Raw genomic sequence first — 22,779 nt, forward strand, 5'->3', positions numbered from 1 at the left:
GTGGGAACATGCAGATCTGTCCATGCACGCTGCAGAGCGCAGAGGTTTGCTGAGCCCCCCTGTGTGGATGTGAATGAATGGGTTTGTCTCAGTGTGTGTGTGTGTGTGTGTGTGGCGCTGAACTGGGTCATGCGGACCACTGGAGGAGCGGAAGATAAACACGCACCCTCCTCCCGCTGCTTGGCAGGTTGAGATGGTGGGCGCTCAGAGGAGGGATCCCAGCCTGTGTCCTCAGCTCGGCGCGCAGCATCAGACGATGCTTTGATTCAATCCGCCTCCGAAGAAAAAGTCACAAACTGAAGAGCATCTTCACAAGCAGGACGGGATCGTCTCGGGCGGGCGGAAAGGCAACGCGCCAGCGACGGACCTCACCCGAGCTTTGCCAGCTGCGAAACTGAGGTTTTGAGGTTGTTAAGGGACCCGAGCGGTTTTCCCTAGCGCCCATAACTGATCGATAACTTCCTTCAGACGAGGAGATCCACAGTTTTCCCCCGCAGAAGCCAGCGGATCAGAGCGCAGCAGCTCTGCTCGCCGAGCGGATGCAGGACCATGGAGGAGAGAGACAGGTCGCCAGCAGGTGAGTAACACCTAGAGGCACCCTGAGATGTCTGAAACCGGGTCAGTCCACAGGACACTGTTCTCTGCAGAGAGAGAGACGGACAGGGACGCTAACATAAGGGATGGAATTATTCTCTTTATCAATATGTATTAAGATAGATAATTGAGAGCCTGTAACTGCTTAGATTTTGAGTTAAAGTTGTTTTTTAATTGAAGATTGTGAGTAACTTTCTGCTGTCTGAACTTTGGACAGTATTCATGTGCGAATGATAGATTCACTGTCTGATGAAGCATCAGTGTCAGCACCGCAGCTTTGTTTCCCATCATTAGCTCCAGCCTTAATGGCTGAGCTGCGACTTCATTTGTTTTTTCACCCACATCCCTCGTGATGCTCGCACCTTTTCGTTTCCCACGCTGCTCCTGTGATTCAGCCTGTGCTCGATGGACGCGAGGGCATCCGGGCCACTCCACTTTTAATGGCCGTTTTATACTTTGTCCAGGGCAGACAGGTGACATCTCATTGTTAATGCCGACTAATGCATTTAAATGAGCGGCTGACTTGATGGAGCAAACCCTGTAAAAGCAGAGCCCGGAGGCTGGTAATGGACTCTAAATGGAAGGCAGCAGCAGCTGATACACATGGATTTGCCTTTGGCACAAACACTGTGGTGGAGAGAAGCAGCAGGAATGGCTGGGACATTTACTTTAATTAATCCCCAAATCAATAAAAAATCAGTTATAGATTGGTATGTGCGTTATTGCCCCAAACACAGTGAGAATGATATACACTACAATCATTGTTTATTAATATGGTAGAAAATGCTGTGCCTTCAACATTCATAATCCCAAAACAAATACACCTTAAAGAGCAGACACATGCAAATAAGCATGGGAGCTTAAATGGCAGTGGAGGCCACCTTGCAAACTTAATTAAAAGACCAAATCTTCCATAAAATTCTGCACCTTAAACAAAAACATCTGACAGGAGTCCATAGAAATGTTCCAAACACGGTCCGCAGAGCTAGGAGGATATCAGATTGTCAACAGATTGTCAGCAGATAAAAGGACGGCGATGTTACGGCTTCATATGGAAACAGCAGAACCCAGACAATGACCCAGTCCAACAGCTGGCACATATGCGCCAGCTAAACCCCTCACATGGCCACAACGCTCAAAGAAATGCACATCACTAATATGCAGTTTTACAATGTGCACTGTAAAAAAAAACAACAAAAAAACACCAATGCCAAATTTGAAAGGGAATCAAGCTAATAGATTAGCTGCTGCAGGAGAATATGGCTGCTCAGAGAACAGAGAGGATGCAAATGTTGTCAGTTAGGACGCACAGAGGACAACAAGCATTTGTTTTTTGTTTTAGTGTCTTGTGCGTAAGTCTGCGTCCTTCCAGGTGAAAATAAAGAAACAACACAAAAGTCTGCACATTACATTCCACCCTGCCACCCTATCAGCGAGAAAACAGCTGCCCGATGATACCCCTGTCAATCAGTGTTCACACTGTGCACATACTGTATGTGTGTGGGTGTGTTCTTAGTATTAATATGATTTATATGATGCAGAATTAGCTTTCATGTATGTGTTACTGTATCTTATACCTTTCAATTGCCATATTGTTGTTAATATTTACTCTTTGGTTAATCAATGTCTGATTTATGTACAGAATGGTCTTATTTTTTACATACAGTAGTGCCATTTACTTGCTTTTGCTAATATCCCATCATGCAATTGAAGCTGAATTTGAATTAAGAGAGAGAGAGAGACACACACACAGAGAGAGAGAGAGAGAGAGAGAGAGAGGTTGAATGCAGCCCTGGCAATCAACATTAGTGTATTGATTGCAGCTAGAAGCTATTATGTATGAGCAGGATCACAAATCACCATATATTGTTACTTTGCAATGTCCTCCTTAGCACTGTGCTGTTACATCATTTAGCCACACCCCCCCTTTTAGACCCCATTTTCTGAGCTCATATTAGAGTCCCATCTCCCCATGTATTTGACATCAAAGGGACGTAGTCTATAGCATGTGGTACAAAGGGAGGGATGCTTCAATTCAGTCTCATTGGATTTCCCCAATCCCGCTGCCTCTCTCTCTCTCCGTCGCTCTCTCTGGTCACAAGAAGCCTCCCTATTGGAACTTGAGGCTACTGGATTGTGATAGAGTGGGGGGTTAGGTACACTGTGTTCCCATGGCAGCTTATTGCAGTGATATTTCACTGCTAAAAGATTTTTTTTTGCAGGACATGATTACGAGGGTGACGATGCGTTTATAATAAGACGCTCTGCAGTTTCTAATCCCAAAGCCTTAATCCCGAACTACAGTCTTGATTCATTCTGCAGTGGGATGTTTTTTTGTTTTATTATTATTATTTATTTATTTATTTTTTACATATTGTTTATTTGATGGTTGGTGGTCAACATGCTTGAGCCAAGTGTAGTGTCTGCACCCATAGCTAATTTCCACTCTCAGTCATTGTTTGGATAACCTTGTGTTATCCCTTCGTGACCCTTAGGTCATCCCAGCAGGAGGTCAGTGGCTGCCAGCATTTCCAGCAGGATCTCTTAGGGGGCGGCAGCTTCATGGGATGTGTGTCATACAGTAGAAAGAGAGTAGGGTGATGGGAAGGAAAGTAGAGGGGAGGATCAGGGATGGGTTACACAGCGGGGGGCCTCCATATGGGCAGCCAGGCAAAACTAGGAGCAGGTGATTTGTCAAAGCGAGTGTCCGTGTCCTAGGCTGCTGGTTCACCTATCAGAGCACAACGGGAAGTTTCTTCAGGCACTAAACACACCAACTCACTGGCCCTGATGTTTTGTGCTCTGCAAAGGACGGTGATTCAGTTTTTATGCCTGTGTAAGGAACAGAGTGTCCTGACAGCGACTGGCTGTCACAAGGAAGCCCGTTTGGCTTTGGATCGAGTGATGGATTGTTTTTATTTGATGCATCCACACTGACACAACAATGAGAGGGACAAAGACAAAAATGTGTACCGTCCATATTTACGCATGCTGCTGTTTTACTTCCAGACGGGCAGTGAGAGAAACCACATCAGTCACATAGTATTTCACTCACTGTTTTCCCTTTGACCCAGAGGCAAGGCACGCTGGGCATTTTGACAGTAAATTGGACACAGGAGATCAGTCTTCACCCATAATGACTCCTCTGCCGAGAGCAAAGCAACTAGTCCATTAGTAATGGAGAGAGGTAGAGACGTGAGGCAGGCTCTGCAATCTATTTATTTCTTTCATTAGTCTTTACTTTACATTTTCTGGAACAGACGAGAGAGATAGGAGAGGAGGGAGGGAGGCTGGACTAAAAAGTGCCAATCACTGTATAAAGCTGCCGCTGCTGCCTTCCTCACACTTTAGATATATGCTGCGTGTACATTAATATGCATTTTTTACAGACGAAGGTGCGACACCAATTCTACCGCCCATCTTTTCCACGTCTGCGATTTAGCCCATCGCCTATATTTGAATCTGTATTCGCGCCTGAGCCTCACCTCTATGAAGTCTTTATGCACTAATCAATGTCATGTCACAGTTCATTGCAGCTGTATCACTCACATAGTTGACACTGGGAGTACCAAGAGCTGGCTGAATACACAATTATTGTCCCTGATGAGAGTCATGTGACAACACCAGGGATAAAATGTGTCCACTTGCAAGCTCTTTGTTGATACAGTTAGTGTTTGCAGAACAAATAGTCCTGTTACTGAAGCCAACCTTAAGCAGGCTTAAAGGACCATTGTGTAGGATTTAGGGGCACCTACTGGTAGAAACTGAATATAATATTCATAATTATGTTTTCATTGGTGCATCATCACCTTAACATTAGAACTGCTGCGTTTTCATTATCTTAGAATGAGCTGTTTATTTCTACAGAGGGAGCAGGCCCTCTCCCACGGAGTCGGCCATGATGTTTCTACAGTAGCCCAGAACAGACAAGTCAAAGTCAAGTCAAAGTCATGTCAAAGTCAGCTTTATTGTCAATTCTCTCTATGTACAAGACAAACAGATAATTGAAATTACATTACTCTCAACCTCTGTGAGAAGACATAAATATATATATATTTTTTAAAAAGAAATACATAAAAACTGTAAAATCTAAACAATGACACATTAAGAATAGACAAGGCAGTTGTAGTAGTGCATATGTATATGATGGAGGCAGTTGTAGTAGTGCATATGTATATGATGGAGATGAGAACGGAAGCGAACCCTGTGATGCCATGTGGTGCAAAAAGAAGTTAGCTTATCAGAAAGAAGTTAGCTTATCATCAGACAAGCCAAACTTGAGAGGTCCTTTCTCACTTTTCTAGTTTTTAGTGGTCGTTATCATTCACACTTGGAAGAGGAGGGTGAGGTGAGGTGCATTCAGTTGGTTGCAAACTGCAGCCTCCCCACTGGCCACTAAATCCTACACACTGGTCCTTTAAAAATGTGCAAAAGAAAGAGTTTACAGCCACACTCACGGCTCTGTGAACTTCAGCATAGCGGTGCTTTGAGCTACATGCTAACATCAGCATGCTAAGACAATGACAATGCTAATATGGTGATGCAAAGCAGGTAAGATGTTTACCTTGCTCACCATCTCAGTTTAGCATGTTAGCATGCTAGCACTTGCTAGTTAGCACTGATGTCAAGATACAGCTGAAGCTGATGGGAAGTCATTAGTTTTAGGCAGAAACCAACATACAGGACAGATTCAAGTTCTGACCTGATGGTGGCTCCAGATTAAAGATTCAGGGATCACCACAGTTATCACAGTTCATCCTAAAAACATGGGAGCATGAGTATGTGTACCATATTTCATGGCACTCCATCCACAAATGTGAACTTCATGTTAGCGCTACAAGCAGAGTCAGGGGATCACTAAAGTCAGTAGGAGTCATCCTCTTCAGATCATGAATCTCCCCACAATATTTTCATCAATAATTGTTGAGATATGTTAATCTGGACCAAAGCAGGGGACAGATCATACATACCAACATTTCCATCCCAAGAGTTACACCAGCATTGCTGAAAATAAAGCTGATCTCTGAGAACGGTTAAAATTCTTCTTTGTGATAAAAAGTGCCACCTAAAGTCCACAGTAAAACACATGTAGAACAAACCCCGAGGCTGTTAAGAGACAGTCGGTGACAAGAGAGACAGTTGCCAGTGGCATCACAGGGTTCGCTTCCGTTCTCATCTCCATCGTTTATAGCCGAAAAGGTCAACTGCTTCTGCAGCTTAGCCTCATGTGTGACACGTGGAGTCAGACACAACAGGTTTCCAGACCATCGCTGTGCTTATTAGGACGTAAAACTGGATGTTTTGCCTTTTTCTAGGAACAACCTGGTTTTTGAGAATGCACTCTGCGCTGCTTGAGTAATTCCTAAATGGAGCGAGATTGTCAATCAGTATTTGAGAGGAAATTAGTCGCTGGGAAACAGATTGTTGCTGCTGAACGAAAACCTTGTATCTCCACTAGGAAAGATGAAAACAGGCTTGTTTTCAGACTGTCCTTGTTTTCACACTGCGCATTTTTTGAGCTTCAGACAGTCAAATGCCAGAGGATTTTTCAGCATAATTAAAACATGAAAATCACAAATATGGAAGTTACAAGGTCTTCACCTCAGAAATACAGGAATAACTGAGCAGCCCAGGGATCCATTTTTTAAAAGGCTTACAGATGATTAACAATAAGTGGGACTGGCTCAAAAAGCAATTAAAATGTGTCTCGGGCCAAATCCTCATCTGTATGTGGAGCGTGTGGCTGTTACCTTGTCTGTGGCTGCATGAGAAGACAGGCGAGGAGCAGAGGTCAGGATGGGAGAACGGTGAGGCATGTGGCTGTGATCGTGCACCAACGATGGCTCGTGCGGAGGCTCACAGCTGCTCCCTCTCAGAGGTAGAACACAAAGGGCCTTTGATAGAGTGTCACTGTGCGACTGATACATTAGACCTCCCTGCCCCCCCCAAACACTCGCACACAATCATCTCCAAGAGACCACATAACTTCATCCCCACACCTCCGGGGCACCACACTGCAGTTTCTAGTTCACATTTACAGCGTCATCGCAGCTGCGGAGAGCACCGTCTCCTAACCACTCATCACATTTCAGGATGCTTAATCCAGTTCTGCAAAGGAAATGAGTGCAAAGCATCCTGCGCTGTTGGGTGGGATGTGCTTTTGTCTTGGTGGGAGCTGAGTAATGTGATTAAGATCCAAGCCGGAGCGCTGCACATTCAGCCCGTGGAGCTGACTGGAAGAAGTGCCAGTAAACAATCGCTCCCCTCTCTCTGCTTCATGCTCACTGGTAGAGGGGCCATGCAGGGTGGGCGGTCAGAGGACATGTGCCTCCAGTCTGTCTGTCCCGTTTAAATGTTTAATCACCAAACCTGGACCACAGACTGATCTGGATAATGATCAACTTTTGTGTTGACTATAGCTAAAGGCTATACAGTGGGCACGCTCAGCATGAGTAGGCTACAATATTCATAGTCTCTTATATAACCATCTCCAAGCTTATGATAAAATCAAGAAGCAAGTGTTATCTACAGAGATACATACGGGGCACTCTTTCTATTTGCAGTGCTGTGGTTTTTTTCTTCGACAAAGATGAGCCAAGAACACAAGGCTGCAAATGATCGCATCCTATTTTAGTTTTCACTGTCTAATAGCTATATTTATCACGCTCTGCCCACAAGATAGCTGAGGAACCTCAACACCTTCAGAGTGTCTGAAAAAAAAACTTCCTCTGCCACGTTTTCGTCAACTGCACCTCATCTGTGCGTTAATCCTAAAAAAAAAAAAGCACCTGACGGTCGACACAGACTCGTTTGCGATGCTCTCGTTCAAAGCAGCGGTGCCGAGAAAGTGGCTGCAGGGAGAGAGGAACAAAGAGCAAAGCAGTTGCCTTTGAATGATGGATGAAAAAGGCCATCAGCAGAATTGTTTGTGCTGATTTGGTGCCTATTAGTGTGTGTATGTGTGTGCGCGTGCTGCGCATGATTGGATGATTAAATGTGATTGTGTGCGTGTCGGGAGGGGGATTGAAGAGAGACAATGGGGAAGATCATTAGTGTGATCCACTTCATTTCCTCAAAAGGTCCATTTTGGGCAGTTTGCTCAGTAGTTTTAGCTGTCCTTCAGTTCACTCACCGTTTGCTCAAACACTGTAACAGGCGCTAACATGCGAAGCCACCCATCTCTGACTCTTAATTTGTTGTCAGTTGGCACATTTGGGGTGTGTGACTCCATCTGAGCTTGCAATTAAAGCAGCTGTATTTTTCCCCTCCTAGGATCTTTTTGACCTATTTCAAACTGCACTTCTGAAAATCAGCAATAACTTTTCTGTTGCAGTATTTTATGTTTTCAGCTTTAGCAATTTGACCGAAATACAGCCGCTGTGCAAACCAAATTTGTTTTGTGGGCAAAACTAAGCAGCCTCCTTTTCTCACAGCCCTGCTCATTGTTTCCTCTGTATGGGAAACGTATTTGTATGAACACTTCAGAGCGGTCAGCATGAAAACACCTTGAGGCTGTCTGCTCTCTCCATTTGTTTCCATTTGTTAGTCCTTCTACCTGCTCATATTGATTTTCCCTATAGCTGTCTGCCAGTAAGTGCTGTCTGAGACCAGCCATATCTGAGAGCTGGCCAGAGTGATCTAGAGGGACAGCAGGAAGTCCAATACATTTACTGAAAGCACTTCCCCTGTTGATGCCTTCCCTGAATTGATTGTATGGAAATGAAGGTCTGTTAAAGCCTTCCTGATTTAACCATCCTTTGGGACACGATGTACAGACAAATATATATGGATGCCTGCCAACGGAGATAAAGATACTGACGAGCAGTCTGTCATAAACACATACCTGCATGACATTTATATCGCCTGCCATCATCATGGCAGAAGAAAACTTGGCTCTGAACGGTTTTCTCTCCTCTTCGTTCAGTCTGCCCCACAGCGTCAAGGCGAGCCTGTCTCTTTCTCCATCTGGGCCGGGACGGGTGGGCAGCGGCGGGGGCTCCCCTACATCCAAGATGGGCTACTGCGCAGGGGTGCCCGTGGAGGACATGCAGGCCCTGGCCATCACCTCTCTGTCGGCAGCAGATGTAGCCAAACAATACGAGCACATCCGCGAGCTGGGGAAGGGCACGTACGGCAAGGTGGACCTGGTGGCACACCGGACTCAGGGTGAGTTGAAAGCACCAAAAAGGAATCTGACATCTCTAAATCCACACTGTGCCGGCGTGCCTCACACTAACGTCTCAGAGCACGGCGCTGAGAAATTAATTTCAGCCCTGTTAAAAGGGTTTGTTGGGGATTTTTTTTTTAGCTCTACTGTTTAATCCTTGGTTGTAAGAAAATCAAGGTTAGAGAGCTGGCTCATTCTGAAAGCCGTCTAACTAAGTAGTGCAAAGCAGCGCAGTGAGAGGCTGAGAGGGCAGCGGAGATTAGACGTGCTGTGTAAAGAGCCTCTGTATTTCTGCAGCTGTGAACGCCAACAGCTGGTTGCATGTGTGTAATGGAGGTGTGATTCATTCACTGCACTTGTTTATATGAACGAATGTGGCAGCTGTTACAAAGGGAGGGTTGGGTAGTGGAGAAATCTCTCCACTCTGTTAGTGTCAGGTGACAGAATTCACTTTGAGTGCTTTTTGATAGTAAAATGTTGGCAGCACTTACCTGATGTATAGATTTAATGCACCAGAGTTAAATTATGTGTTCTACATGTTTATTTCTGATTCTTCTAGGCACCAAAATGGCGCTGAAGTTTGTTACCAAGAACAAGACGAAGCTCAAGAGTTTCCTGCGGGAATACAGTCTAACAGGCTCGCTTAGCTGCAGCCCTTTCATTATCAAAGTCCTGGACGTGCTTTTTGAGACGGAAGACAGCTATGTGTTTGGACAAGAATATGCCCCCGCTGGGGACCTTTTCGACATCATCCCCCCACAGGTAAAGCCATCATCCTTCCTCCCACCAATCACCACCCTCACTCAGCCAGAGCTGCTCCAATCAGTCGCCGTGTTCAGACACGGCGGTTTTAACAAGCCCTCCTGGGATCGGAGCCTCGTCTTCGTCCTGGTTTTCTCTCTGCGCAGAGCTCTCACTCTGCTTTTAGTGCTATTCCAGTTGATGTGTTGGGAATGCTCGACTTCAAGGTTCTTCTAAAGACTCATTAAAAATGGTAGCTGCGCAACTCAAAGCGGAGACTCTTTTGTTTCAGTTTTCCTCTTCGGAGCGTGTCACTTCTCAGCCTGTACTTTCTTTCCTCCGCTCTGTATAACTATCACCTCTCCTGTTTAACAGCACTAACCTACTCACCACAAAGCTCTTTTCTTGTATCACCTCCCATAGTCTCACCTCCTACACAATGTACTGCATCTATTAGACAGCATTAATCTCTATTTTTCTTCTTCTTCTCTTTCTGTCTCCCAACACTTTTTCCTTGTCTCCACTCTCTCTCTCTCTCTCTCTCTCTCTCTCGCTCTCTCTCTCTTCTCAGGTGGGTCTGCCAGAGGAAATGGTCAAACGCTGCATGCAACAGCTGGGCCTGGCCCTGGATTTTATGCACAGTAAAAACCTGGTGCATAGGGATGTGAAACCCGAGAATGTGCTCCTATTTGACCGCGAGTGCCGCCGCATCAAGCTGGCTGACTTTGGTATGACCCGACGCGTGGGCTGCCGTGTGAAAAGGGTGAGTGGCACCATCCCCTATACGGCGCCAGAGGTGTGCCGTGCCAGCCGTGCTGAGGGGTTCCTTGTGACCACCAGTCTGGATGTGTGGGCCTTCGGCGTGCTGGTCTTCTGCATGCTGACGGGAAATTTCCCCTGGGAGGCAGCGCTGCCGGCTGACGCCTTCTACGAGGAGTTTCGGCGCTGGCAGAAAGCAGGCTGTCCCGTGGGAACGTACCCGTCCCAATGGCGGCGCTTCACCGATGACGCCTTGCGCATGTTTCAGAGGCTGCTCGCCGCTGAGCCGGAGAAACGCTGCGGGGTCAAGGATGTCTTCTGCTTCGTTAAGTACGAGCTGGTCAGCGAGCTGAGGCGCAGAGCGTCGTGCCGAGCCAAGAGAGGCGAGAGGTCGAGCTCTGGAGTGTGTACCGGCAGTTGCACCTCCTCCTCGTCCTCCACTTCATCGCGTTCCTCCCACAGACACCCCGAGCCCTCCACTCCTCCAGGGACGTCCTGCCTGCGTCCGGCACCACTCAAACGCAGCGTCCTCTCCGACCCGCTGTCTCCCAGAGAGGAGCCCGGACAGCACCAGTCGCCGGGCCGAGACAAGAACAAAAGCCAGATGGTGATGGCAACCGCCATCGAAATCTGCGTGTGACCACACTAATGTTAGCAGTGGAGACTAGATGGCTTTTCACAGCAATAACAAGCTGTGAAGAGGTGTTAATGACTACCACAGAGACTCCAGATAAAAAGGAGAGGTACTTTTAACCATGAAAGAGAAGCTCAGGATCACATCCCCGGCTGTGGAAATGGACATCATCAATCAGCGGTACACGCTTGGACAGCTTATCACTGGCACATGCCGTTTAGGTTTTGATTTGTGACCAAAGACTGCTTCCCAAGCTGAGAAGCCATGCAGGCAGTGTTTAAGAGTCCGCTGACGCTCTCTCCATTCTGCCATTGTGTTTTCTGCCCATACACTGTGGTGGTGCTAACGACTCTACAATTAGATACTCCATAAAAACCGATTCTGTCTTCACTCACTCATCACTCCATATCTCTTTGCCTGTCTTTCGATCATGTCTCTTTACTAGTGTTCATCTGTCTCACAGTTATGAGCTCCAGGGAGGCCGAAGGTCCATCTGAGCAGGTGATGCTGTTCAGGTGGAGGCCGGTGATCTGAAGGTAATCTACGCAACAACATTCGACCGCCGTCTCTCAGACTTCCTTCCAGCTTCCAGTGCATAAAAACTGGTCATAGACGTTTTCAAGAGAAAGCGCCATGAAGAGAAAAAGAAAAAAAAAAGACAAAACTTAATGTAGCAGTTTGTGTGAGATGTCTTCTCATGTATGTGTCTAGACCTAGAGACAGATTCTCAGCGATAGGCATCACCTCAGGACACGTCAGTGGGTCACTTCCTGCTTGGAACTCTACGGAACGGCTGGAAGACACATCAGCCGCCTTTGAGCCGCTCTCAATGAGATTCATTTCCGACGCAACACAACAGAACACAGGGATTGTACATTTTCTGAGTGAAAAGGGTGATGAACAAAGAAGAGGACAAGAAATGTCTTTTTAGTGTTTCTTTTCTACCTGCTGTGTGTGTTTGGATGTGTGTTTGAGTGTGTGTGTGTGTGTTTCAAATGCTAAAGCACAAGATTTTTGTAAAGGAGGAGAACTCAAAGTGAAAACTAAGATTCTATTGTAAGTAATTTGATATTTCTAGGAGTGCACCGTAATATCAGGTAGTTCAACTATGTAGCGGTACAAATTTTCTACAACAGGGAAAGGGGGTTCTAGGGTTTTACAGTTACTGTCGGGGCAATGCACTGTATGTAGCAACTAAGTATGTCAGAATGTATATCACAGTATATCACAACTATTAAATATATAGAGATATAGAGAGCCTATCATAAAGTATAACATGGTAGCAGTTGCTGTTCTATTTTTTCTTTTGTTGTTTTGGGTTTTATCTGAACTGGACCGAGTTTTCTTGGCTCGGGTATGACAAACAAATTGGTGAATAGACATCTCTCATTTCTGCTCAGCATGACCCTGAGCCACATTCATTTTCTGTGCAAAATCATCATGCTTCCCGGTTGTCAATGAGCACAGCCAGCTCTGCCTTCATTCAGTCGGTTACAGCTACCGCAGAGGGTTTCTCTGCAGGTCGACATCAAGCTAATTCGTTTCCTGGCGTCACAAAAGGTGTTCCGATGCTTGATTATCCAGATGCCGCGTTAACACGCAATCCCGACCGCTCAGAATATGTTGTCGCAGCCTTTATGGCCACCTTTAATCTTCCTGCCTCTCTCTGGGAATTCATCCAAATGTATCAGTGGAATAGCAGAGGCCAGGTGTTTATTGTCTGGAGAGATGACCTCTGTGTCAGCTACTGATGTTCTGTGAGCTGATGATTGATCCTGGCCGGCGCACAGCCTCGGCTCCTAAACCCATACTGCTAATTATGAAAGCGTTGGAAAATCTCATGCTTTGCCCATCGCCGTTATTTTTCTTGCTTGCATTGCGTTACTGTTCTGTCAGTCAGGTGTCTGTGTCTCTGTGTGTGCGCTTGAATGTGTCTTCACTTTGCTTAGTTCCCCGCTCCTCCCATGACAGCCCATCAGCTCTGTCGCTATAGTGACAGCGCCGCTGCTCCTCTGGTTCGGCTTCTGTCCTCTTCTTGAAAATCAAGTCTAATTGAGCCCAAATGAAACAACTGGCCCCCAACACCCCCCTCAGTCACCCACAGCTCCTCATGACAGTTAAATAGCTTATTATACTTGATGACACATTTCTGCAGATGCACATTTTCCTGTATTTTATGAACCAGTTCACAAACCAAAGGCTTTACCCGGTCTCATCAGGCCTAATTGGAGCTGCTGACGGTCTCTGTCATTTTCCTCTCCCTCCTCTCCCACTCTTGATTCTGCAAAGGTGACCTGATTGAGGCTGACGACTTGTCAAAGGGATGTATTGTATGCCTCATAGGATCTGTCAAAAAGTAATCCATCAGCAGGCTGAAGTGTGAATTAGCTCTGACCTACATCTTACTCCTCTGCCTGTGCGGTAATGTAAGATCGACATCATAGGAAAAGACAGGGATTAGACGGACGGTGTGCATGAGGTAACATAACGTAACTCAACTCAGTGTAACACAACATAACAAGGTGCATCATAACACAACTCAACTTAACACCATGCGACATCATGGGACACGACATTATACTGGTATATTATAATACTTTATAACATTACTTTATAATTTATGTATACATGTAGCCCCCAACAAGTGGCACAGTGCTCTGCTGTGAGCAGCTGTGGATTTGTTAAACATCAAAGCCATTAGCATCATGCCTCCTGTCAGTCGTTACAATGTGCAATGTTGTTTCTCATGGACTGTTATCACAGGACTTGTCAAGTTTGATGATGATGACGATGATGTGGCAAATTCTATGAAGTTTTATTGAAGCTCTTGCGAGTAGCCTTCCGTTAAAGGACCAGCGCGTCAGACTTAGTGGCATCTAGAAGGTGAAATTGGAGACTTAGACCCCCTCGACTCTCCCTCCCCTACGGTGGCCGCGAAAAACACAAAAGACCCTCTCTAGAGCCAGTGTTTAGATTGTCTGTTGCTGGCTGCTTTAGGAACATGGCAGCACAATATGGCGGACTCGCTCCCTCTGCAGATAAAGGGCTCAATGTGGGGCAACGAAAACACAACAATTCTTATTTTCTGGTGATAATACGCTTACGAGAACATAACTATGAACATCAAACTCCATTTCTACCAATAGATGGCACTAAATCCTTCACACTGGACCTTTAACCCTGTTCATCCCGATCCAATGATCAAACTGTTTTCTGCCAGCAAGTGTTGTTGTAGAATCTTATGTAAATACTGTATGTATTGTGTCTTTAACAAAAGAAAACAAAAATAAATAAAATGTTAATATATGTTGAAATAAATTTATGCACCACATCTTTTGGCTTCGGGGTATTTCTGTAGGTAGTTGGAAATACCCTGGTGGTATTTTTTTCTGCCGGTGCAGGCACAGCTAATTCAGCCCATCTTTGTATGGTCCCCAGACTGCACATTAGATGAAGGTCAGCCTGAATCACATGTGATTTCCCGAGGCTTTGGTCTGCTTTGCCAGCGAGCCCCCAGACTATTTTAATATGCTGACTTCCTTCTGAAAGCCCAATTAACACATCTGTAGATAGGAGCTATCTGCTGCCCTCATAGAGCAAATGAGTTCAAGGGCGGTTAGAATATGGGACTGAAGATGAGAACAGTTATCAGCCCACCACCCCTTCATAGTCAGCTGTTGTGTCAGAGTGGAGGAGTTTGCTCAAGTTGTTATCGGACTGAGTTTAGACAGCGGCGGTAAGCCGTGGTGTATCTGCCACTGAGGAAAGCTAATCAGTTCAGACAGTGCAAGAGAAAGGAAAGGTCACCCATGACACGCAGGGTTTGTGTAGTGAGTGGAAGCTTGTCCTTTGTGATAGCCTGTTCTCTGGCCTTAAAGGGCTACAGCAGCCAAGTGGCTGTAGTCCTAATTGTATTAGCCCCAACGCTCAGCAGAGACGATGGAGGACACCAGACTCAGGCTCGGCCAAAAAATGGAGGCATTTAAAGCCAGTCGCAATTGAATGTGTCGGGACAACCACGTCATAAAAACTATTTTCTAGCTGAAGCATCAAAAGATCCCAAAAGTCTTTCCAGAAAGAATGAGTTTCTCAGGATAATTCACAGATATAGTGCGTGTATCTCCACAACTATCTGCATGGCTAATAGGAAAATATGTTTTTTTCCCCATTTGCACTGGCGTGATCCTGCAAAGGTTCGGCAATGCTGGATTATTCCTTAGCTGCAGCTTTTAAGAGACCGTCAGCTAAACCAAATTGATTCCCAGGCCTGGAGGAATCCAGGAGTTAAGCCTTCAGTAGGTGGTCCAGAGCTCGGACGGCGAGGAAAGTGATCTCCTGGGATGCAGCTGTCTCCATGAGATCAAGTGTTAAATCCCCTTCGGTTGTGCTCTCTCAGCAAGGGCTAACGCTGGTAACTCGAGGTGACCGTGTGACTGACGGGGAGACCGTTCACCGTCCCGAATCATGTCAGCATATTTCACCTGTCAATTCCCAGGTTTCACTATGATGTTCCGCTTGGACAAAAGCATGTACACTCTCTGTACTTGATGTTATCACAGCATGAGACGCGCGACAGAGAAAAGATGCTGTCAGATCCTCGCAGCTTCGTCTGGGAGCATGAATCAAAGTGAATTCAAAGAAAAATAAATAATTCAGATGCTCCTGCAGCACATACTGAATTGTTTACAATTTTAAAGATAATTTAAATGAAACAAACTAATCCTACATTTTGGATAAAGAGCGTTCATCTCAAAATATCTGGCTATGGATCTAGTTCACAACCTCCAAATTCTGCCTGGTAATACTTGAAATACTGTATATGTTTTTCAGAGCTTTCACAGATGAAGATGGGGACAGATTTGTGCAAACAGAGGTCGCAGGCATGTAATTACTGAACATTTCTGTCTTGCTGGTCAACAATAAAAAGATGCAGCTGCTGTGTCTTTACATAAACCACCTAATGTGGGTTTCTTCACAGGAATATGAGCTGTGTAAGTGGGCAAACAAGTATAGGCGAGGCATTCTTCTGGAGGCTGAATGCATAGTAAACAAAGAAAAGAGGTATTTTTAAGTTTTCCAAGTTGCAGACTGCAGAGTAATATGTTTTCTGCTCATTTTAGAACCACAGGGAACATACTGTACAGTAATAAACCTCCTGCGTCACCTCGGCTTCCTGCCTCTGCACCTAGAGATGAATCACTCTGAAACGTCAGATGCACTATGAACTACTCCTCTGTCCCCGATGTGTTTTGCAAAACAGCTGCAGCCGTGACGCCGGGAATGGAGCCGAAGACTCGAAAGTCGGAAACACGGGTAGCGATAGTGATCTCAGCAGGGGTCGACAGCGAAGGGATGTTCCCCGCTCTCCCTCAGATCTAGACTCAGGCGTCATGTGAAATAGTGTCTGATCGCAGCTGGGGAGCTGGGAGAGAGAAAGGAAAAGAGAGAAAAAGAAAGTCAGATCAGAGAGGGGGAGAGAGGGCTACGAGCAGGAAGGGATGTGTGAAGTGGGACAAATGTGGTGTTTGTGCTGGAGGAGTCACACAAGGACAATGTGTGTATATGTGTATACATATTCAGAACAGCAGAGTCATGAGAAAACAACCATGTGTATCTTAGATTTCTTCTGTTTTTAGGTCGCTGCAAACGTGTTTGTGTGTACTTTATGCGTGTTGCATGAGGTAGGCCACCACATTTTGTCAGTGCCAGACACAAACTCTCAGACGGTATGTGGTCGTCTTCCGCCATTGCTATAGCAACCAAGATGATCCCAGTTTAGAAGAGCTCTGATATCTTTTTCTTGTTTTAGAAACCAGCACTGCATTCCCTGCTGTGGAGATACTGTACAGCATGAGCACTTACTGAGCATTTGATTGTGTATTTTTGTTATGGTTCATAATGATGAAACATTTTTTGCTTCATGTTAGACGTAGGTGTTCTGTCTCCAGCACGGATGGCTCATTGAGCTGGAGGATGCCTGTTTGTGCTGCATTTTACCATATTTCTACCTCAGAACTGCCTTCTTCAGCACAGACAAGCATCCGGTACAGAGTGTGCAGGCAGGCTTTAGTACATGGTACTGTTTGTGCATATTAGGTATCTGTGAATCCTGTGTCTTGCAATGACTGTTGGATTGCACCAATTTGCTCCAAAATGCACCAAGTTTTTAATGATTTTTGATGTTTAATTTAATTTTCTAATTATTGTTCCAGAAATCTACATAACTACTGAGCAGATTGCTGCATGGAATTTGTTCTGACCTCCAGTGCATGATAAATTATGAGTCTAATGATGCTTTGACCTTCCCTCTAGCACCACTTTGACGACCAGATTTTGATCAAATCTGTCGCACGCGGTCCACAAAGTATGAATCATAGAGTTTCCGTGATATTTCCTGATATTTCCTCTCGTACCAAAATCTGTTAAAAAATATAAAAATCTAGTAGGAAGATTTCAATATCCTGGTAACACTCGGCTTTCCCAAAGCTACATTTTTTTTGCATCTTCCATCATCATCTATGAACTTTAATCTCACTTTCCTCTCACCATCAGGCCAAAAATGTCAATTCAACATACAAGATATCATAATCCATCAAAGTCTAATAGGCATATTGCAGATTGTGTGGCTTAAATAGCATTTTAGCTGCAGTGTGGAAGCAGACAGCAGTGTGATTAAAGGGATCCTGACAAAAGCACAACTCAACATTAACATATCAAAAAGTTTCAGAGTAGCAGGTGTTCATGTGAGCCAAGAGACAAAACATTGTTAGATGTAAACGTAGTTCTCAGACGTTGGTCTGCTTCATTAAAATGCCACATGTTAAATGCTCAGCTGCAAACTTTACCTTAAATTTACTGCTGGAATTCAGGAGTCACACTTGAATTCTGTCAATTGCAAAGAATCCTGTTGTGGCTCCAAATGAGTCACAACCCCCAGAGGCTTCATATTTTCGTTCACATTCATACCATCACCACTCAGGACAGGCATTATCCCTGCAGTTTGAAGCCTGAATGTGTACTGCTGGCTGCCACGAGACCTGCGTGTGCCACCCACCAACATCTGTCAGCTACCGCATGCTTCACTTCCTCCAGCTCTTCACCTCCAGCATAAAGGACAAATCCACCATCTTGCTGTGTATCGACAATCTGTTATGTTTTAGCTGCTTCCACCAGGGAAGCTTAATGATACGTCTGTATGCACCAGCAAATCTGTAAATGCAGAAGTGGAAAAGCTGGATGACAGTGAACAACAATCACAGATATGGAAGCAGACAGAAACAGCACACCAAAACAGCAACAACAACAGCTGGAGCTTTTTTGATTACTTGATCTTTGCTTGAAACACATTTGAGAAGAGAATTATAGATCATAGGGAAAAGTTTTTTTATTGTTATTATTGGAATATGCATGTTTTTGTATTGTTTGTCTCTATCAGATGAAAACAACTTCAAATAGATATAGTTTTGTCAAATAATCTCACAACATGCAAAGATTTGCAAAGTCTTATTGCTATAATCTTTAGCAGTAAATCTGATGACACTGGACAAATTCAACTGGACTTGGTAAAAGAAACAATAAAGTCAATGCACAAAGATATTTACATTCTAATAAGTTCCTCAAATAATACCCTGCATTCAAGGTCTCCATATAACCAGCTGTGAAGCTCTACAGAAATGTTCTTCCTGTATACACCTAAACCACTTGCTACTAACTAGCTAACGTTAGCTGTAGCGTACATCTGCTAATGTGGACACAAGTGACAATTATGGGATCAGAATTCAACAATGTAGTTCAGCAGCACAACAAGTAGAAAAGAGCCATAATGTTAGTTAAGTGATGAATTAATGTGAGTTGCACAGCAAACGTTTGCTAACAGTCTGAAGTTCATAACATTATCTTAGCCACGATAAGCTGTACTAGCCCTGGATGAGTTCAACTTACATCTGCAAGAGCATTAATGTGTGCTTTCTGGTGTGAAAAAATGTCCTATTTTTTAAGCCTTTTCAAGCTTTTAAGCCTTATCTGCGGTCTTGATGAGAGTTAGTTGAGAAGATCTCTCTCATATCTGCGCAATAAACATAATGCTATAGCTAGCAGTCTGTTAGCTTAGCTGAGTGTACAGACTGTAAGCAGGGAAAAACAGCTAGATTAGCTCTGTCTGAACGTGACAAATCGGCCGACCAGAACCTCTAAATCTCACCAGCTAAGTGTTGTTTCTTGTATGTTTAATCAGTATAAAAAACGAAGTCTAAAAATGGTGGAAATTTCCAGAAGTCTTTGCTAGTTTCCTCTTCGGTGCAATTAGGTGCTGTTACCCTACAGTATTTCTAGTGTTTTCGCTTGGCTAAACCAATTGCTGGCTTTAGTTTCACATTTACCATTCAGAAAGGCAATTAGACTCAAATTAATGGTCTCATCTCACTGCAAAATGTCTGTTTCTTCAAGCATTACAGCTACAGTATGTGGAAAATGTTGACATATCAAATATGTGTTCTTAACATGATTATCCTTTGGCATATTTTATATTTGTGCTGCTTCTCCCTTAACTCCAATTGTTTTTTTTTTCAGGAGAAGGCAAACTCCATGGTTCATCCTGGAGGTCAGCATTGGTGATATTGAGACAGACTCGCTGAATTCCAACATGATAATTAATCATAACCCAGAACCTTATTTTTCTTGCCTGTTAACAGCACAACTCCCTCCTGGGTTGTGGTAAACAATAGCATGGTCCGCATGTCACTGCCAGCTTGTAAATTGCAAAGACCCCTGGGACGCCGCTCAAGCGCTTCTCATAATCAGTGTCGTTACTTTCAATTATCTACTAATGAGTCTCGGTAACAAGTGGGGAAACAAGAGCTGCAGCTGTGACAGAAGAATTACAGCTCGCAGCTCTGCAGAGATGATTCGTGTCCACCACAATTCCCTGATAGCAGAAAGCAAACCGAAATGTCCGGCCAGACGCGGCAGATGATTTCCTGCATTGTCTTGACTGCATCATTTTAATGGCTTCTTATTTGGCAAAGACAAGCAGAGATTAGCCATTTCCCCTGATTACATACGGACCTGAGGAAGATTTACTTTCTGTAAGGAAGCCAATGCTTGAGCTGCCCACCTCAATAGCTGTGACATTTAACAGCAAACTATGAGGTAGGAAACACTTTCCATCAGTGCTCTCATTTGCAGCCCTGGTCAGTGACTCCCCTCCAGTCAGTGCGAGTGGTTTTTCAGACACCTGTCAGGATACGGATTTTGTTTATATTCAACACATTAATATTTAACAGCAGAAAACAGATATCTTTTTTAGCAGTTTGATTTGGAAGCACATTCTTGTCTTCTGCAGTAATGCCTTTGTACCTCGTGTCAAGTCCGTCTATTTAGCATTGCAGTGCAGAGGAGACAGGCTATAAAACTGATGCAGAGCTGAAACAAGGAGTTGCTTAACCATTTTGTCAATCAGCACAACTATTTTGATCATCGATTAACCGCCACGGTCAAAATTCACTGGTTGCAGCGTTTTAAATGTGAGGAGTTTGTTTTTACATGGTATGAAAATAAATAACTTTGGGTTCTGGACTGTTGGTCGGACAAAAGAAGCAGTTTGAAGGTGTCACACTGGGCTCTGGAGAACTCCCATAGACTTAACGATTAATCAATTGGGTGAGAAAATAATTGTCAGACTAATTGATAATGACAATAATCATTAGTTGTTGCCCTACTTCCCAAGATACACCTCTTTCTTTAGACCCCTCCTTGACTGTTAAATACCAAACACCAAGTAATGTTATTTGATTAATTAACTCAGACTCGACAAAACCCCCTCCAGAGCCGCAGGAGACATCACAAGTGTTTTTTAATTCTGTGCAGTACTCCCCATGACGAGCTGTAAAACTTGTGCATTGACACCTAACCGAGGTACTGCAGTGCTGAATATTTCCTGTGTGAAAAGCCCCGCTGTGCTATAGCTGGTCATCTTTCATTTTTCTCTGGCCCATAACGCACTCTGTGCTGTATGCTAGTTTTATTTTTCCGGGAGGTTGTCAGAAAAATGCACAGTGTATCTGTACCACATGATGTTAGACTGACCAGCGACCATGTGAATACAAAAGAGACTACTAAACAAAAGTAAGTGTGGACTTGTTTAACTCATAGGCTTTTCCCAGGAGCCAATCAGGTCAGAGACTGACTCACAAAGTGATGCAGAATTAAATGCTTCGTATCACTGTATGAACCTCCTGAGTGGCTAAAAACCAGCAGACTGATGGATGACACCGAGATAGTTAAATATGCAGTAATTCACACTGTGTTCAATCCTCTATCTTCACCGATGAATGTTACTACTCTCCCAGTGCCATCACCTTACAATAATATGATCATTCAAAGGTGCTCACAATTACCCATGTTTGGGCCTTGAGCAAATATAAAACGTGTTTTACTGTGAAATCCAGAAATAACATTTTTCACCTAAAGCAATAAAACTGACTTGATTTTGAAAGCCTTTTCTATGTAGCCTGGTATCCAGCCTCAAACACTGAAGACAGCTTCTGGAGCTCAGCGTTTGTGTTGCCTGAAGCTGCAGCGAATCAAAGAATGAAGCCGCAGTGATCTGGCTGGAAAAAGGAAGTCAGCCTTCTCTGCGTGAACACATTTATCTGACTGGCCTCTTTCTCTCGCCCTGTGTCAAATCACTCTCAGCCCCTGCAGTTTCTCAACATCAGAGACCACTCGATGGAGCTCGCTGACGGCTAATGAAGAAGCCTTGACGTCACACACCAGACTTGCTCACCTCAAAACTCACGGCACCGCCGTCGGCCACGGACGCCCTGGGAATATACTCTCCTGTCTGTAACAGATAATTCAGCCAGCGGTGACCCGGCACAGCGTGCGGCCCCGCCAGAGAAAGACTGGATCTATTTCTGTGTTGCTGTGTGACATACTTATAGAAGAAGATTAGAGCCAGGGGACATGATATTGGAATTTGTCACGCTCATATTGAGTGGTTAAATGTGAAAAAAATGAAATTGTCGAGGAGGTGAATTTAAATGAGGATGTGAGGCACAGCTTGAAATTAAAAAAGCATCATCTTAGTTTAGCTGCGGCTTCAGATTCATTTCTTCAATTCAAGTTCTAGCTCTTTTCATACATACACTTAGTGCTGAAAGTAACTAAGTACATTCACTCAAGTATTGTACTTTTTTTACAATTTTGAGGTGTTTGTACTTTGCTTGACTATTTCAGTAATGATTATCTTATTGTTATCTTGTTTTGTGGATCTTCATGCCGAATAATTTCTCATGACATCTCCTGGAAATTATGAAAAATAACCCTAACCCTGTTCAGAAAAATTACATTTTACAACAAGTGTACAATTCAACATATACATGTATGAAGAATACAGTTTCCAGTAAAGAAATTAGATGTCAATGAATGGTTGAATGGGGCAGATCTTTCAGGGAAATTCCTCTAGAAATCAACAACTGCACATAAAGCCAATGCAATGAACAAAACTGACTGAATTAACAGAATTGTGTCTCCATAATTACTACCAGTTGTGCAACAGTTGATGCCAAGAAAAGTACAATTATGGTCTCATGAATTGCAGCATTCACTTTTTTGCTGCTTTACACTTATACTCTGCTATTGTGCCGTTCTCTCACTACACTACATTTACATGTAGATACTTTTCATGTTAACATTTCACATACCAAACAAGTTATCTTATAAAATATGGTGCGCTGTTATAGATTTATGAACTACCCAAGGGTATAATAAAGTAGATGAAATGAGCTCCTGTGGCCAACACACAATAGCAAAACAGACATAAGAATAGAATTAGCTCCATCACTGCATACAGTCCTGTAGAGCTGCTGTACTGATCGAGTGGAGG

The 22,779-nt window shown here is 44.2% G+C and overlaps 1 protein-coding gene across 1 annotated transcript; it reads left to right on the plus strand.

The window, feature by feature from the left end:
* Positions 1–539: 539 nt before the first annotated feature.
* On the plus strand, positions 540–10,985 carry sbk1 (SH3 domain binding kinase 1). Its single transcript, XM_041963193.1, has 4 exons — positions 540–577; positions 8,519–8,760; positions 9,321–9,523; positions 10,074–10,985. Exons 1-4 carry the CDS (start codon positions 540–542, stop codon positions 10,899–10,901), a joined length of 1,311 nt encoding a protein of 436 aa, XP_041819127.1. The 3' UTR covers positions 10,902–10,985.
* The last annotated feature ends 11,794 nt before the right edge of the window (positions 10,986–22,779 follow it).

The sequence above is a fragment of the Chelmon rostratus genome, chromosome 21, assembly GCF_017976325.1.
Source record: "Chelmon rostratus isolate fCheRos1 chromosome 21, fCheRos1.pri, whole genome shotgun sequence".
Classification (NCBI taxonomy): domain Eukaryota; kingdom Metazoa; phylum Chordata; class Actinopteri; order Chaetodontiformes; family Chaetodontidae; genus Chelmon; species Chelmon rostratus.